General features: G+C 47.9%; 1 protein-coding gene across 14 annotated transcripts in view; it reads left to right on the top strand.

Annotated features, from left to right (window-relative positions):
- JADE2 (jade family PHD finger 2) overlaps positions 1–17455 on the top strand; it is a 1261323-nt gene that overhangs the window by 822367 nt on the left and 421501 nt on the right. For all 14 annotated transcript variants that reach the window (XM_063928274.1, XM_063928276.1, XM_063928273.1 and 11 more), the window contains one exon: positions 346–557. In XM_063928274.1, coding sequence (XP_063784344.1) covers positions 346–557 — 212 coding nt within the window. The remainder of the gene's footprint in view (positions 1–345; positions 558–17455) is intronic.

Raw genomic sequence — 17455 nt, 5'->3', positions numbered from 1 at the left:
CCACCCATTTCTTGAATACTTACCCTCACTGGAGTTCCACATCGGAGACAGCAGGGTTGCACAAATGTGTTTCTTGCATGCGCAGTAGGAAAATCATCGGGAAAATTGCCTCCATGCTATTTTCCCAGAGACCTGCGCATATGTAGTAGACTCTTATACAGCGCTTGGGTCTCCTAGTGATCCTAGTGCTCAGAGTGTACTGAGCTGCCGTCTAGAGAAAAGAAGGGACCCAGATGGAGACTTTCACACAGGCCCCCTCCTCTCTTAATTCGCTCCTGAGTTGGATCCATGATTGTACTTTGTATTAGCTACTGACTATGCTGTCTTCTACCTATCTGTCTACAGAGATGCCAGTGTTGGATGAGCTCACTTTAGAGAAGGTACTGGAAGAATTAGAGATGCTCTGCTACGAGAACATGAACATTGCCATTGAGGCGGAAGAAGGGCTGGGAATTGAATATGATGAAGATGTTGTCTGTGATGTATGCCGATCACCAGAAGGAGAGGATGGGAATGAGATGGTTTTCTGTGATAAGTGCAATGTCTGTGTGCACCAGGTAGGTACACAACTATCTACACAGAATTTAATTTAACTGTATGGAGTGTAAAAGCTTTTGGCGGCAAAATGTGCACCTGTATTCCTGTTTTTAATGTCTCCTCTATTGTCTGGGCATGGTATGAGCGCTGGGTCTAGAAAGGTCTACAAATATGGCAGAGAGGTGGCTAACACAACTCCTCACTTTCTCTATAGTCTGGACAGAGAAATAATATTACATGTTTGCACTGGGGTCTCTTTAAATCAAAGTCACTGTTGCATTTCCGACATGACTTGCACACACAGGAACAATCAAACAATGATGGTTTCTTTACGCAAAGAAACCTCAGGAAATCGTGACATGCAAAACTCCATGGAATGCTGATCTGCTTTCTCTTTGCATGCATGGGCACAGCATAGAGACATGAATGGCAAAGCTGCTTTGTACCTTTCTGGTGCCCATGTGTATGAGGCCCTATTATGTACATGGTGATATGAGAATTAGTGCAGGCAAGTGAAATTCATGATGCTAACATGAATGTCGTAAAATAATGCAGATATCATTTTCTTTATCACCCACGCTAAGTATTTTGTTGACATCTGTGTACGTGGCGAGATAATTTCTATTTATACTGCAGTTTTCTCAAAATGTATTTTGTAACACAATACAAGATCAAATTAAAATACATTCTAGGTTCCACGCACATTAGTAGAACCTCATTAGTATTTGATCACACCTCTGTGGGGTATAGTCTAGAATGAGGGAGGATATCCTCTCTGGATAACCCACATTATGGTAGCATGATGCTCAGATGGAGCCTCAGTGTGATTTGAAGCTGCTCTTAGTGTCAGGATAGTATATAAGCGCTCAGATTTTTACCTCCTTTGTCAACCCAATACTTTGTAATGCCCTTGAGAAGGAATAGTGGCCAACTTTGGATTCTTTATAGAAGGGCGAAGGTTTTCATCTAAATTAATAAATAGACCAGCAATAATGTAACTGCTACTGATATTTCCCCAGAAGTCTGAAGTATTTGTGCAGTGCTTATTAATGTAGACAAGCAGCTGAGGTCTGACAAGCCACTGTTACTTTACACCTCCATTTGTTAGACCACAATTTACACTGTTCTCAAATTCCCACGCCTGCTCTGGTCTCCTTTAGCACCACTCCCAAGACCAAGTTACTGTATATACAGAGTGACAACTAGTAGGAATTGTGTGACAAATGGAAGTCACTCTCCGATTTCAGCTGTAGTTGGTTGACCCAAGGGACATATTGCCTTACTGGATTAGAAATATTAATAATTCATAAACAAAGTAGATCAGATTTTAAACTTTGATATGACGATGGATACAGATCTGAATATTCATCCATAACTATTTAACCATATTCATCTTTCTCTTACGTCCCAGAGGATGCTGGGGTCCACATTAGTACCATGGGGTATAGACGGGTCCACTAGGAGCCATGGGCACTTTAAGAGATTAATAGTGTGGGTTGGCTCCTCCCTCTATGCCCCTCCTACCAGACTCCGTTTCGAAAATGTGCCCGGAGGAGCCGGTCACAGATAGGGGAGCTCTTAGGAGTTTTCTTGTTTTTTTCATTTTATTAGAGAATAAGTTACAGGAACGTTGCTGGCAACAGCTTTCCTGCTTCGTGGGACTTAGGGGGGAGTACAGCGGTACAAGTGTGCGGGTACGGGTGGGTCTGCTGCTCACCACCGCACCGCTGCTGATGCGAGGGGAGGAGAGCGCAGCCTGCGCCTCTCCTGCCCCTCAGTGTCTTTGTTCAATTCAGCGCCGTCCATGAGCCAATCAGAGCTCGCGGACCGGCAGCCAAGGCTGCCGGACCGCGAGCTCTGATTGGCTCATGGATCGGAGCTGAGTTGAACTAAGACATCCGTACCCGCCGGAGACTGAGGGGAAGGAGAGGCGTAGGCTGCGCTCTCCTCCCCGCAGACACACAAAGGACAGCAGCAGCGGTGAGCAGCGCGCGCGCGGGGGGGGGGGGTGTGGGATGCATGTATACCTGGCACTTGGAGCATATCTGGCACTGTGGGGGCATATCTGGCACTGGGGGGCATGTATTCCTAGCACTGGGATCATATCTGGCTCTGGGGGCATATCTGGCACTGTGGGGGACATGTGTATCTGGCACTGGGGGCATATCTGGCACTGGGTAGGCATGTATACCTGGAACTGGGAGCATATCTGGCACTGGGTAGGCATGTATACCTGGAACTGGGAGCATATCTGGCACTGGGGGCATATCTGGCACTGCGGGGACTGTGTATATGACACTGAGGGCAAATCTGGCACTGGGCAGACATGTGTATCTGGCACTGGGGGCATATCTGGCACTGGGGGGACATGTGTATCTGGCACTAGGGGCATATCTGGCACTGGGGGGCAATGTATATGTGACACAGTGGGGGCATTTGTGTATCTGGCACTGTGAGGCAATATATTTCTGGCACTCTGGGGGCATTTGTGTATCTGACCATGTGGGGCAATGTGTTTCTGGCACTGTGAGGCAGTGTATATCTGGCACTGCGGGGACATGTGTATCTGACACTGAGGGCAAATCTGGCACTGGGGGGACATGTGTATCTGGCACTGGGGCATTTCTGTATCTGGCACTGGGGGTATATCTGGCACTGTGGGGGCATTTCTGTATCGTTCACTGGGGGGACAATGTATATCTGACACAGTGGGGGCATTTGTGTATCTGGCACTGTGAGGCAGTGTATATCTGGCACTCTGGGGGCATTTGTGTATCTGGCACTGTGGGGCAATGTGTATCTGGCACTGTGAGGCAATGTATATCTGGCATTCTGGGGGCATTAGGCCCTCATTCCGAGTCGTTCGCTCGGTAATTTCCATCGCATCGCAGTGAAATTCCGCTTAGTACGCATGCGCAATAATCGCACTGCGACTGCGCCAAGTAATTTTACCATGAAGATAGTATTTTTACTCACGGCTTTTTCTTCGCTCCGGCGATCGTAGTGTGATTGACAGGAAATGGGTGTTACTGGGCGGAAACACGGCGTTTTAGGGGCGTGTGGATAAAAACGCTACCGTTTCCGGAAAAAACGCAGGAGTGGCCGGAGAAACGGGGGAGTGTCTGGGCGAACGCTGGGTGTGTTTATGACGTCAAACCAGGAACGACAAGCACTGAACTGATCGCAGATACCGAGTAAGTCTGAAGCTACTCTGAAACTGCTAAGTAGTTTGTAATCGCAATATTGCGAATACATCGGTCGCAATTTTAAGAAGCTAAGATACACTCCCAGTAGGCGTAGGCTTAGCCTGAGCAACTCTGCTAAATTCGCCTTGCGAGCGATCAACTCGGAATGAGGGCCTTGTGTGTATCTAGCACAGTGAGGCAATGTATATCTGGCACTGTGGGGCAATATATATCTGGCACTGTGGGGCAATGTGTATCTGGCACTGTAGGGCAATGTATATCTGGCACTATTGGGGTCATTTGTGTACCTCCCCCTCCCCCCATATGTGTATCAAGCCCCCATTTTCATTGGCCACGCCCCATGTGGCATTTGGTCACACCCATTTTTTGGCACGCGCGTCTTCGGCACGCTCACACAGTACCTGTAAGACATTTTTTCTACTTGCACCAATGGGGGAGTAGGTACCAACTCTTGAAGTTAATGGTTCTCTATCTCCGCTGACAGGACACTGAGCTCCTGAGGGTGCTAATCACAAGCCCATGAGGCGACCGCTCACTCCCGCAGCACGGCTGCCACCCCCTAACAGAGCCAGTAGAAAGAAGAGTGGTGAGAACAGCGCCGGTGTCCCGGTTAGCGGGTCGCCGGCGGGTATGGCGGCACAAGGGTGGGAGCGCAGCTCTAACAGGCTGCGCTCCATGAAGGCTCAGCAACACTCAGTGTAGGCGCTTGGAGGGGCGTTCTGGGCCAGCGCGATCACCCTACACTGGTCAGAGACGCTAACAGGGGCTAATCCCGCTGTTAGCACAGTATAACCTCTGGCCAGTATAATCAAATTTGTGCTGCAAGTCGCGCGCCATTACAGGGGGCGGGGCTTCTCCTCAGAGCGGACCCAGTATTCACCAGCGCCATTTTCCTCCCTGCCGACATAGAAGGAAGACGCTGACAGGGAGCGCTGACCATCAACATAACTCCAGTTATCCTCTGCGGTACCAGGTGCATTGTTAGTACTAATCAACCTATTAAGATTGATTAATCAGCGCCGGGCATTTATCATAATAACTGCTCAATGGGGCACTGTGTGGCTGACTCCTTAGACTCTGTGACTCTCTGAAGGTACTCTGGGGGAAACTGTATCTGACATTTTCGTGTGTGTGTGTGTGTGTGTGTGTGTGTGTGTGTGTGTGTGTGTGTCCCACATTACCATGTCTAAGGACTTTGTGTCCTGTGCTGCAGAGTGTTTATCTTCTCCTGAGGAGTCTATTCCATGTACTCAGGACTGCAATATAATGCCTCAGCCTTCTGAATCCGAACCCGCATGGGTGGATTCTTTAAGGGGCATGATATTCCAGATTTCAACAAGGATGTCACAAACTGAGAAAGAGACACAGTTTTTGAGGAAGACTGTGGAGGGTTTGCAGTATTCGGGCCCCCACTACTTCATCAAAAAACCCACCTACATACCCACAAAAGCGTACACTTGCCCAGATAATGCAAGCTGACACAGATACCGACTCTGATACAGGGGACGGTGATGCGGGGAAGGGGGGAAAGCATCCCTTGCAGAAGGGGTGCAACTGATGATTGAAGCCATTAGGGATGTGTTACACATTACTGAGAACGTACCTGAAGAGGTGGAGGAATCTTACTTTACAGGGGTTAAACTCTTTGTTTGAAAAATCCTGGGAACACCCACAGAAAAAATCCAGATCCCAAACAGGGTTCTCATTACTTTCCCTTTTCCTGAAGAGGATAGAAAAAAGTGGGAAAACCCCACTATAGTTGATGCATCTGTATCTAGGTTGTCAAAAAAGGTGGTTTTACCTGTTCCTGGTTCAACCGCTTTAAAAGAACCGGCTGACTGCAAGATTGAGACTACACTGAAATCACTATACACAGCTAATGGCATCGCAGTAAGGCACACTATTGCTTGTGCGTGGATTTCTAAAGCCATAGTAAAGTGGTCAGGCACATTGCTAGAGGACTTAGATACTATGGAGAGAAGTGACATTGATCTGTTCTTACGTCACATACAGGATTCTGCAGGGTTCATGGTGGAGGCCATGACGGACCTTGGCATGCTGAATGTATGGGCTACTTCTATGGCGGTCTCAGCATTCAGAGGACTCTGGCTACGCCAATGGACTGCGGATGCAGAATCCAAGAGAAGTGTGGAGAACCTACCCTTCACAGGTCCGACTCTGGGGATTCTTTGGATGCATGGATCTCCACAGCAACTGCGGGTAAGTCAACCTTTCTTCCCTCAGCAGCACCACCGGCTAGGAAATCTTATCCTTCGCCTACACTGCAGTCCTTTCGGACCGCAAAATTAAAAAAATCCAAACCCCCTCCCACCTTCTTTAGAGGAGGTCAGGGAAAGTCCAGAAAACCTGCGCCATACCAGGGGGTATATTTACTAAAATTCGTATATGTGTCGATTTGGAGGGATATTAAACACGAATGACATAGAATGTGTGAATTTGCAACTTTTTGAATTTTTTACGCCACATTTACTAAGCTGTCGTATTCTGCATTTTCGTTTTTTCCGATGTCGATGTCATTCGTAATTTCGACCAGTGTTTTACGGGAGTGAATAGTAAAACACTGCCGACATTAACACAATGAATCTCGGCCGGATCTGTGAGATCCGTGCAGGGCTTCATTGTGCACCTTTACAAAAAAAATTAAAGTGTTAAAAATCTAGAAAAAAAATGTGTGGGGTCCCCCCTCCTAAGCAAAACCAGCCTCCGGCTCTTTGAGCCGGTCCTGGTTGTAAAAATATGGGGGGGGAAATGACTGGGGTTCCCCCATATTTGAACAACCAGCACCGGGCTCTGCGTCCGGTCCTGGTGCAAATAATACGGGGGACAAAAAACGTAGGGGTCCCCCGTATTTTTTTAACCAGCACCGGGCTCCACTAGTCAGAGAGATAATGCCACAGCCGTGGGACACTTTTATATCAGTCCCTGCGGCCCTGGCATTAAATCACTAACTAGTCACCCCTGGCCCGGGGTACCCTGGAGGAGTGGGGACCCCCTAAATCAAGGGGTCCCCCCTCCAGCCACCCAAGGGCCAGGGGTGAAGCCCGAGGCTGTCCCCCCCATCCAAGGGCTGCGGATGGGGAGCTGAAAGCCTTGTGTAAAAATAAGAATATTGTTTTTTGTAGCAGTACTACAAGTCCCAGCAAGCCTCCCCCGCAAGCTGGTACTTGGAGAAACACAAGTACCAGCATGCGGTGGAAAAACGGGCCCGCTGGTACCTGTAGTACTACTACAAAAAAATACCCAAATAAAAACAGAACTCACACACCTTGAAAGTAAAACTTTATTACATACGTGCACACCTACATTCACACATACTTACCTATGTTCACACGAGGGTCGGTCCACTTCTCCAAGTAGAATCCATGGGGTACCTGTGAATAAAATTATACTCACAAAAATCCAGTCTAGATCGGTCCTCTTCTGAGCTTGTAATCCACGTACTTGGCAAAATAACAAACCGAAAAACCTGAACCACGCACTGAAAGGGGTCCCATGTTTACACATGAGACCCCTTTCCCCGACTGCCGAGACCACACGTGACTCCTGTCACAGAGGGTCCCTTCAGCCAATCAGGGAGCGCCACGTCGTGGCACTCTCCTGATTGGCTGTGTGCTCCTGAGCTGTCAGTCAGGCTGCGCACGGCCAAGATACAATGTAGCGCATTGGCGCTCCATTGTATCCAATGGTGGGAACTTTGCGGTCAGTCACTCCGTGGATGTTCCAGTCAGTGTATGTGTTCCCTTCACTTCTGCTCATCCCAAAGATTCTCAGGCTCATAAAAAGAACAAGAGATCAAGTGATCCTCACTGCTCCGGACTGGCCAAGACGGGCTTGGTACGCTGATCTTCTGGAATTACTGCTGGAGGATCCGAGGCCTCTTCCTCTTCGCGAGGACCTTCTCCAACAGGGGCTGTTTGCCTATCAAGACTTACCGCGGCTACGTTTGATGGCATGAAGGTTGAACGCCAGATTTTAGCTCGGAAGGGCATTCCAAAAAAGGTAATTCCTACCCTGATACAGGCTAGGAAGGGCGTAACGTCCAAACATTGCCATAGGATTTGGGAAAAGTATGTGTCTTGGTGTGAATTCAAGAAGTTTCCTGTGGTGGAGTTTCAACTTGGACGGTTTCTCCTCTTTCTGCAAGTAGGAGTGGATGTAGGCCTCGCTTGGGCTCCATAAGGTCTAGAATTCGGCCTTGTCCATTTTCTTCCAGAAACAATTGGCGACTCTTCCTGAGGTTCAGACATTCTTGAAAGGGGTTCTGCGTATTCAGCCACTCTTTGTGCCTCCGACGGCACCTTGGGATCTTAACGTGGTACTGCAGTTCCTGCAATCGGATTGGTTCGAGCCTTTACTGGACTTGGACGTCAAGTTTCTTACTTGGAAGGCGGTCACTCTGTTGGCATTGGCGTCTGCTCGACGTGTATCGGAATTGGGGGCATTTTCATGCAAGAGCCCCTATTTGATTTTCTATGAGGATAGAGCTGAGCTCAGAACGCGTCAGCAATTTCTTCCAAAGGTTGTGTCAGCCTTTCATATCAATCAATCTATTGTGGTGCCAGTGGCTACTGACTCCTCAATTACCTCAAAGTCCTTGGCTTGCCATGTCCAAAATCTGTTAAGGCCCGCTCTACTCGTAAAGTGGTTTCTTCCTGGGCGGCTGCCCGGGGTGTCTCGGCTTTACAGCTTTGCCGAGCATCTACTTGGTCAGGGTCGAACACGTTTGCTAAGTTCTTCAAGTTCGATACTTTGGTCTCTGAGGACCTTAAGTTTGGTCAATCAGTTCTGCAGGAACCTCAGCACTCTCCCTCCCGTACTGGGAGCTTAGGTACATCCCCATGGTACTAATGTGGACCCCAGCATCCTCTAGGACGTAAGAGAAAATAGGATTTTAATTACCTACCAGCAAATTATTTTCTCATAGTCCATAGAGGATGCTGGGCGCCCACCCTGTGCTTCATATTCCTACATTATTACTTGGTTCATTTTGTTAGTTCAGCCGTTGCTGAATCGTTCCAAGTTGGTTAGCTTGGCTTTCCTTTTGTTGTACGTGTGAGCTGGTGTGAATCTCACCACTATCTGTGTATTTCCTTCTCTCGAAGTATGTCCGTCTACTTGGGCACAGTTTCTAGACTAAGTCTGGTAGGAGGTGCATAGAGGGAGGAGCCAGCCCACACTATTAATCTCTTAAAGTGCCCATGGCTCCTTGTGGACCCGTCTATACCCCATGGTACTAATGTGGACCCCAGCATCCTCTACGGACTACGAGGAAAGGATTTACTGATAGGTAATTAAAATCATATTTTTTGCCCTGCTTATTTGTACACTCCATTTTATGATTTTGGAGCAAATTGACAACAGTCCTGTTAGATTTTGGTTTAGCTGAACCTTGACAATCTCTAAACCAATTAGTGGCACTGCTGCTCTGACTGTGTAGATACACTTTGAATTCTTAGTATAGTAAGTATGTAGCTATATACCCCCCCCCCCCCCCCAAATAAAAATCTTATTATGTTGCATTTTACTATTCTAGACTGTAAAATTAACTGACTGTTTGAAAGCCAAGTGTCTGTTCTCCATGGCTACAAAGCTTATTGTTCTGTTTCAGTGACAGCCGTGTATCTTTTCTATCTTTTCTTATGCATTTATTTCACTGTACAGTACATACAGAGCTGAATGTGGCATAATAAACAGTGGGTTTGTGCCTATGGGAAGCAGAGGTTGAGTAACTGATGTAGTTAACAGAAAAAAAATTGTATTGTAAAAAAAAATAAACGTATGTTAGTTTAGCTGAGGTGGATATGAAGAGTGTAGTGAAGTCTCATTGTTGTCTGTTCTGTAACATCCTGGGCAAAGTACCTGACAAAGCACTTGAATGTTCTTTATAAAAGGTGGGTGAATCAAAGAATTGCTCAACTCCATGAACATCAGCATTGTGATTTAGGATATAGTGGACAAATTTTAGAAGGGGTATGCAGTCTGTGCAAGAATGCGAAAGACAAATCTGATACAAGTAACCTGCCCCATGCATTCCTTGATTTTATGTGCAACTTAATACTGATTTCTTTACAACAAAAAGCTATTCCTAAATTATATAGCTATATGTGTACTGTATATGTACTAAGTAGCTATATGTGTACTTTATGTGTACTAAGTAGATATGTGTACTAAGTAGATACATGTGTACTGTATATGTACTAAGTAGCTATATGTGTACTGTATGTGTACTAAGTAGATATATGTGTACTAAGTATCTATATGTGTATTGTATGTGTACTACATTGCTATATATCTGTTACTGTATATGTGTCCTAAGTAGCTATATGTGCACTAAGAAGTAAAATTGAGAAAAAAGTACTCAGTATGGGACTCATGCCAGGCATGTCCCTCCATATAGTGCAAACAGGAGGTTGCCAAAACTAGACAAACTCTTCAAGTCATTATAAAATCCCACCTTCAGTGCCGATGGAAACTTTGTACTTTTACACAAAATGTTAATAATATATGTAAATTATTAAAATACCTGGCTTGAATATGTAATCATACACTTAGAGCAGTGGTTCTCAACCTTGGGAACTAGTATCCCCAGGGGTACTAGCTTTAACATTACATTGCTCTACAGTCTTAGCCTCTTCCACCTCTGATGGGAGACTATTCCACTTGTCCTCATGCTCTAATATTTCTCTTCCTTTGAAGTATATTTCCCTCCTGGACCTTGTTAAAACCCTTGAAGTATTTGAAAGTTTCTAACACCCCCCCCCCCCTCCCCCTTTCCCTTCTCCTACATGATAAGATCTTTTAGTCTTTCCATGTAAATTTTGTGATGTAGGCCTTGCACCATTTTACTTGCCTTTTTTTGTATAGTCTCTAAAGTATTAATATCCTTCTGGAGATTTGGCTTCACAACAGATAATAAGATTTTAAACCTACCGGTAAATCCTTTTCTCTTACGTCCTAGAGGATGCTGGGGACTCCGTAAGGACCATGGGGATTATACCAAAGCTCCAAACCGGGTGGGAGAGTGCGGATGACTCTGCAGCACCGATTGAGCAAACATGAGGTCCTCATCAGCCAGGGTATCAAACTTGTAGAATTTTGCAAAGGTGTTTGAACCCGACCAAGTAGCTGCTCGGCAAAGCTGTAACACCGAGACGCCTCGGGCAGCCGCCCAAGAAGAGCCCACCTTCCTAGCGGAATGGGCCTTTACCGAATTTGGTGACGGCAATCCAGCCGTAGAATGAGCCTGCTGAATCGTGTTACAGATCCAGCGAGCAATAGTCTGCAGGAGCGCCAACTAGGGAGGCCAATCCCGGGCCGTTTTTTCAATCCCGGGATTCGGGATTTAAAAACGCTCAATCCCGGGATTCCCGGGATCCCGGGATTGGAGCAGGGAAGTGGGAGTGGAGGGCAGTGGAAAAGAGTGTAGGGAGCACAAGGCTGTAGAGAGCAGCACTGGAGGGTGGGTGTAGTGTAGGGACTAGGGAGCAGCGCTGGAGGGTGGGTGTAGTGTAGGGACTAGGGAGCAGCGCTGGACAGTTGGTATAGTGAAGGGACTAGGGAGCAGCGCTGGAGGGTGTAGGAAGCGGAGCAGGAGGGAGGCTGAAGCGAGCACTGCAGTGAGGGAGGGTTGGTGTCAGTAAAACTACACTTACTATTAGACGGGCGGCAGCCATGGACAAGACGCGCTGAGTGCGCCGGAGGCCTTTCAAATTGTAGCGCTGGCCGTCAGCCAGTCAGAACGGGCAGTCCGGCAGCCAATCAGGAGCCGCTGCGGCCGCTTCCCTGATTGGCCGCCGGTCCACCAGCTGTGATTGGCTGGCGGCCGGCGCTACATTTGAAATGCCGCCGTGGTCTGTATACATGGCTGCCGCCCGCCTAATCCTGCCGCCCGCCTAATAGTAAGAGTTACTTACACCAACCCTCCCTCGCTGCACATACGCAATGCAATCCCGTGAATCCCGGGATTGGAGGCTCCAATCCCGGGATTCAAATCCCGGCATTTTTGGTCCTGAATCCCGGGATCCCGCTGATCCCGGGATTGGCCTCCCTAGCGCCAACCTTGTTGGCCGCATACAGGACAAACAGTGCCTCTGTTTTCCTAATCCGAGCCGTCCTGGCTACGTAAATTTTTAAGGCCTTGACTAGTCCAATCCTCCAAGTCTCCCGTAGCCACCGGCACCACAATAGGTTGGTTCATATGAAACAATGAAAACACCTTAAGCAAAAATTGAGGACGCGTCCTCAACTCTGCTCTATCCACATGGAAAATCAGATAGGGGCTTTTGTGAGACAAGGCCGCCAATTCGGACACCCGCCTTGCAGATGCCAAGGCCAACAACATGACCACCTTCCAAGTGAGAAATTTTAATTCAACTGTTTGAAGAGGCTCAAACCAGTGAGATTTTAGGAACTGTAACACCACGTTAAGGTCCCAAGGTGCCACGGCGGGCACAAAAGGAGGCTGGATGTGCAGCACTCCCTTTACAAAAGTCTGGACTTCTGGGAGAGAAGCCAATTCCTTCTGAAAGAATATAGATAGGACCGAAATCTGTACCTTAATGGAGCCTAACTTCAGGCCCATATCCACTCCTGTCTGTAGAAAGTGGAGAAAACGGCCCAAGTGGAAATCTTCCGTAGGAGCATTCTTGGCTTCACATCAAGATACATACTTCCTCCAGATACGGTGAGAATGTTTCGCCGTCACCTCCTTCCTAGCCTTTATCAGAGTAGGGATGACTTCCTCCGGAATACCTTTCCCAGCTAGGATTCGGTGTTCAACGGCCATGCCGTCAAACTTAACCGCGGTAAGTCTTGGAATACGCAGGGCCCCTGCTGCAACAGGTCCTCCCTGAGAGGAAGAGGCCATGGATCTTCTGTGAGCATCTCCTGAAGATCTGAATACCAGGCCCTTCGAGGCCAATCTGGAACAATGAGTATTGTCCGAACTCTTTTTCGTCTTATGATTCTCAATATTTTTGAGATGAGAGGAAGAGGAGGGAACACATAGACCGATTGAAACACCCACGGTGTCACCAGGGCGTCTACCGCTACTGCCTGAGGGTCCCTTGATCTGGCACAATATCTCCGAATCTTCTTGTTGAGGCGTGACGCCATCATGTCTATTTGAGGAATTCCCCAAAGACTTGTTATCTCTGCAAAACCTTTTTGATGAAGTCCCCACTCTCCTGGATGGAGATCGTGTCTGCTGAGGAAGTCTGCTTCCCAGTTGTCCACTCCCGGAATGAAGACTGCTGACAGATCGCTTACGTGATTTTCAGCCCAGCGAAGAATCCTGGTGGCTTCCGCCATTGCCACTCTGCTCCTTGTCCCGCCTTGGCGGTTTACATGAGCCACGGCTGTGACGTTGTCTGATTGAATCAGAACCGGCAGGTCGCGAAGAAGATTCTCTGCTTGTCGTAGGCCGTTGTATATGTCCCTTAATTCTAGAATGTTGATGTGTAGACAAGCCTCCTGGCTCGACCATAGTCCCTGAAAATTTCTTCCTTGTGTGACTGCTCCCCATCCTCTGAGGCTCGCGTCCGTGGTCACCAGAACCCAGCGACCCTCTAGAAGGTGAGCACTCTGCAGCTACCACAGGAGAGACACCCTGGCCCTGGGGGACAGGCTTATTTTCTGATGAATTTGAAGATGGGACCCGGACCACTTGTCCAGAAGGTCCCACTGAAATGTCCTCGCATGAAACCTGCCGAAGGGGATCGCCTCGTAGGTCGCCACCATTTTTCCCATTACTTGAGTGCATTGATGAACTGACACACTGTTCGGTTTCAACAGGTCTCTGACCATGTTCTGGAGTTCCTGGGCTTTTTCCATCGGGAGAAAAACCCTCTTTTGTTCTGTGTCCAGAATCATGCCTAAGAACGATAGCCGAGTCGTTGGAACCAACTGTGACTTTGGTAGATTTAGAATCCAGCCATGTTGCTGCAGCACCCTCAGGGAGAGCGACACGCTTTTCAGCAACTGATCTCTCAATCTCGCTTTTATCAGGAGATCGTCCAAGTACGGGATAATTGTGACTCCCTGCCTGCGCAGGAGCACCATCATTTCCGCCATTACCTTGGTGAAAATCCTCGGGGCCGTGGAAAGCCCAAACGGCAACGTCTGAAACTGGTAATGACAGCCCTGTACAGCGAATCTCAGGTACGCCTGATGAGGGGGATATATGGGGAAATGAAGGTATGCATCCTTTATGTCCAGTGACACCATAAAATCCCCCCCTTCCAGGCTGGAGATAACTGCCCGGAGCGATTCCATCTTGAATTTGAACTTTTGCAAGTACAGGTTTAGGGATTTTAGATTTAGAATGGGTCTGACCGAGCCATCCGGTTTCGGGACCACAAAAAGGGTTGAATAGTACCCCTTCCCCTGTTGAACTAGGGGAACCTTGACAATCACTTGCTGTTGACACAGCTTTTGAATTGCAGCTAAAACTATCTCCCTTTCTGGGGGAGAAGCTGGTAAAGCCGATTTGAAAAATCGGCGCGGAGGCACCTCTTCGAATTCCAGCTTGTAGCCCTGGGATACAATTTCCATCGCCCAAGGATCCATGTCTGACTGAACCCAGACGTGGCTGAAGAGTCGAAGACGCCCCCACCGGCGCGGACTCTCTCAGTGGAGCCCCAGCGTCATGCGGTGGATTTAGTAGAAGCCGTGGAGGACTTCTGCTCCTGGGAACTAACCGTGGCAGGCATTCTTTTCCCTTTACCCTTACCTCTGGCGAGGAAGGAAGAGCCCGGACCTCTTCTGAAATTATGCGACCGAAAGGACTGCATCTGATATTGTGGTGTTTTCTTTTGCTGTGGGGGAACATAAGGCAAAAAAGTAGATTTACCCGCGGTAGCTGTGGAAACCAGGTCCGCGAGACCTTCCCCAAATAACACCTCACCCTTGTAAGGCAATGCGACTCTTTGAGTCGGCATCACCCGTCCATTGGTAGGTCCACAGTGCTCGCCTAGCAGAAATCGCCATGGCATTGGCTCTTGAACCTAGTAGCCCAACGTCTCTCCGAGCGTCTCTCATATATAAGACTGCGTCTTTAATGTGACCTAAGGTCAATAAAATGGTATCCCTATCTAGGGTATCAATGTCAGCTGACAAGGTATCTGTCCAAGCTGCTACCGCACTACAAACCCAAGCCGATGCTATTGCCGGTCTGAGCAAAGCACCCGTATGTGAATAAATTGTTTTTAAGGTAGTTTCCTGTCTGCGATCAGCAGGATCCTTGAGGGCCCGTGTCTGGAGACGGTAGCGCCACCTTCTTGGACAAGCGCGTTAAAGCCTTGTCCACCCTGGGCGAGGATTCCCACCGAACCCTGTCCTGTGCAGGGAAAGGATACGCCATAAGAATCCTCTTGGGAATCTGCAGGTTTTTTGTCTGGAGTTTCCCAAGCTTTTTCAAATAACGCGTTCAGCTCATGAGATGGGGGAAAGGTTACCTCAGGTTTCTTTTCCTTAAACATGCATACTCTCGTGTCAGGGACAGAGGGGTCATCTGTGATATGTAAAACATCTTTTATTGCAATAATCATATAATGAATACTTTTGGCCACCCTTGGGTTTAACCTCGCATCATCGTAGTCGACACTGGAGTCAAAATCCGTGTTGGTATCAGTGTCTGCTACTTGGGACAGGGGACGTTTTTGAGACCCTGAAGGGCCCTGTGACCCAGTCAAAGCCATTGATTGACTCCCTGTTTTATCCCTGGACTCTGATTTGTCCAATATCTTATGTAATAAAGCCACATTTGCATTTAAAACAGTCAGGTGTCAGCGTTGCCGACGGAGACACCACTATCATCTGCTCCACCTCCTCCTTAGATGAGCCTTCTGCTTCAGACATGCCGACACACACCTACCGACACTCCCACACACTCAGGGATATATCTACATGGAGACAGTCCCCCCAATAAGGCCCTTTTGAGAGACAGACAGAGAGTATGCCAGCACACACCCAGCGCCACTGGACACTGGAATAAAATCCCAGTTAGTATTCAGCGCTTTTATATATATATATATATATATATATAAATAAATACACTCACTGCGCCAATAAAATGTGCCCCCCCCCCCTCTTTTTTGCCCTCTGCAACCTTGTTCACCAGGGGAGAGTCCGGGGAGCTAGCTTCTCTGCAGTGTGCTGTGTAGAAAATGGCGCTGGTTAGTGCTGGAGGACCAAGCCTCGCCCCCTCACCGGCGGGCTTCGGTCCCGCTCAAATTATTTATACTGGCGGGGGTTTATTAATATACTGCCTCCGCAGTATCTCCTTTATAGGCCAGTGTCCCTAGAGGTTTTTATTGCTGCCCAGGGCGCCCCCGCTGTGCCCTGCACCCTTACAGTGCCCGCTGTGTGTGTGTGTGTGTGTGTGTGTGTGTGTGTGTGTGTGTGGGAGCAATGGCGCGCAGCGTTACCGCTGCGCATTACCTCAGTGAAGATCTGAAGTCTTCTGCCGCCTGTGAAGTCTTCTTTTCTTCTTAATACTCACCCGGCTTCTATCTTCCGGCTCTGTGAGGAGGACGGCGGGGCGGCTCCGGGACGAACAGCGAGGGTGAGACCTGAGTTCCGACCCTATGGAGCTAATGGTGTCCAGTAGCCTAAGAAGCAGAGCCTATCATTTAAGTAGGTCTGCTTCTCTCTCCTCAGTCCCACGATGCAGGGAGCCTGTTGCCAGCAGTGCTCCCTGAAAATAAAAAACCTAACAAAAAGTATTTTACAGAGAAACTCAGTAGAGCTCCCCTGCAGTGCACCCAGTCTCCTCTGGGCACAGGGTCTAACTGAGGTCTGGAGGAGGGGCATAGAGGGAGGAGCCAGTGCACACCCATTCTAAAGTCTTTAGAGTGCCCATGTCTCCTGCGGAGCCCGTCTATACCCCATGGTCCTTATGGAGTCCCCAGCATCCTCTAGGACGTAAGAGAAACATTACTTCTTTCTGCTACTGATTCCTCTCCCTGTGCAACCAAGCATCTGCCTTCCTCATTGCTTTATTACTTTGCATCTCTGCCTTTAAGTCACCTAGAATAGTTACACGTAGATCCCTTTCCTCCTCAGTGGTTTCCACTACAGTGCTTCCACTACAGTGCCATTAATACTATATTTAGCCTTTGGAATTTTTGAGACCCAAGTGCATGGTTTTTCATTTTTGTGGCATTATACTGTAGCTACAACATCATCACTAATCAATTGTATTACTCCTCCTTGTGTGTCCACCCTATTGCATAGTCATACCTTGTGTCATCTACAAAAAGACATACTTTACCTTCAATACCATTTGCAATGTCACCAATAAAGATAGGAAAAAGCAGTGGGCCAAGTACAGTTCATTGTGGTACTCCACTCGTAACATTTCCCTCCTGTGATTGCACTCAATTTTCTATAACCCTCTGTTTTCTATCCTGCAACCAACATTTTATCCATTCAACCATTTTAGAATTTAATCCTATGCTTTCAAGTTGAACAGTCTGCATTGTGGGACACTATTCAAAAGCCTTAATCTAGATAAACTACATCTACAGTACGCCCAAAAAATTCAATAAGATTTGACATGATCCTTCCCCCGTAAATCTGTGTCCATAAATCCCTACACTGATTGCAATGCCGTCATAGCAAACACGGGAATCTCTGTCCAAGTCGGCGCCGGACTTCACTACTGGTGAGCCAGAGATGTGAGGACTTATGTT

This window comes from Pseudophryne corroboree, chromosome 6, assembly GCF_028390025.1.
Source record: "Pseudophryne corroboree isolate aPseCor3 chromosome 6, aPseCor3.hap2, whole genome shotgun sequence".
Classification (NCBI taxonomy): Eukaryota; Metazoa; Chordata; class Amphibia; order Anura; family Myobatrachidae; genus Pseudophryne; species Pseudophryne corroboree.
This window is presented reverse-complemented; position numbering and strand designations above follow the sequence as displayed.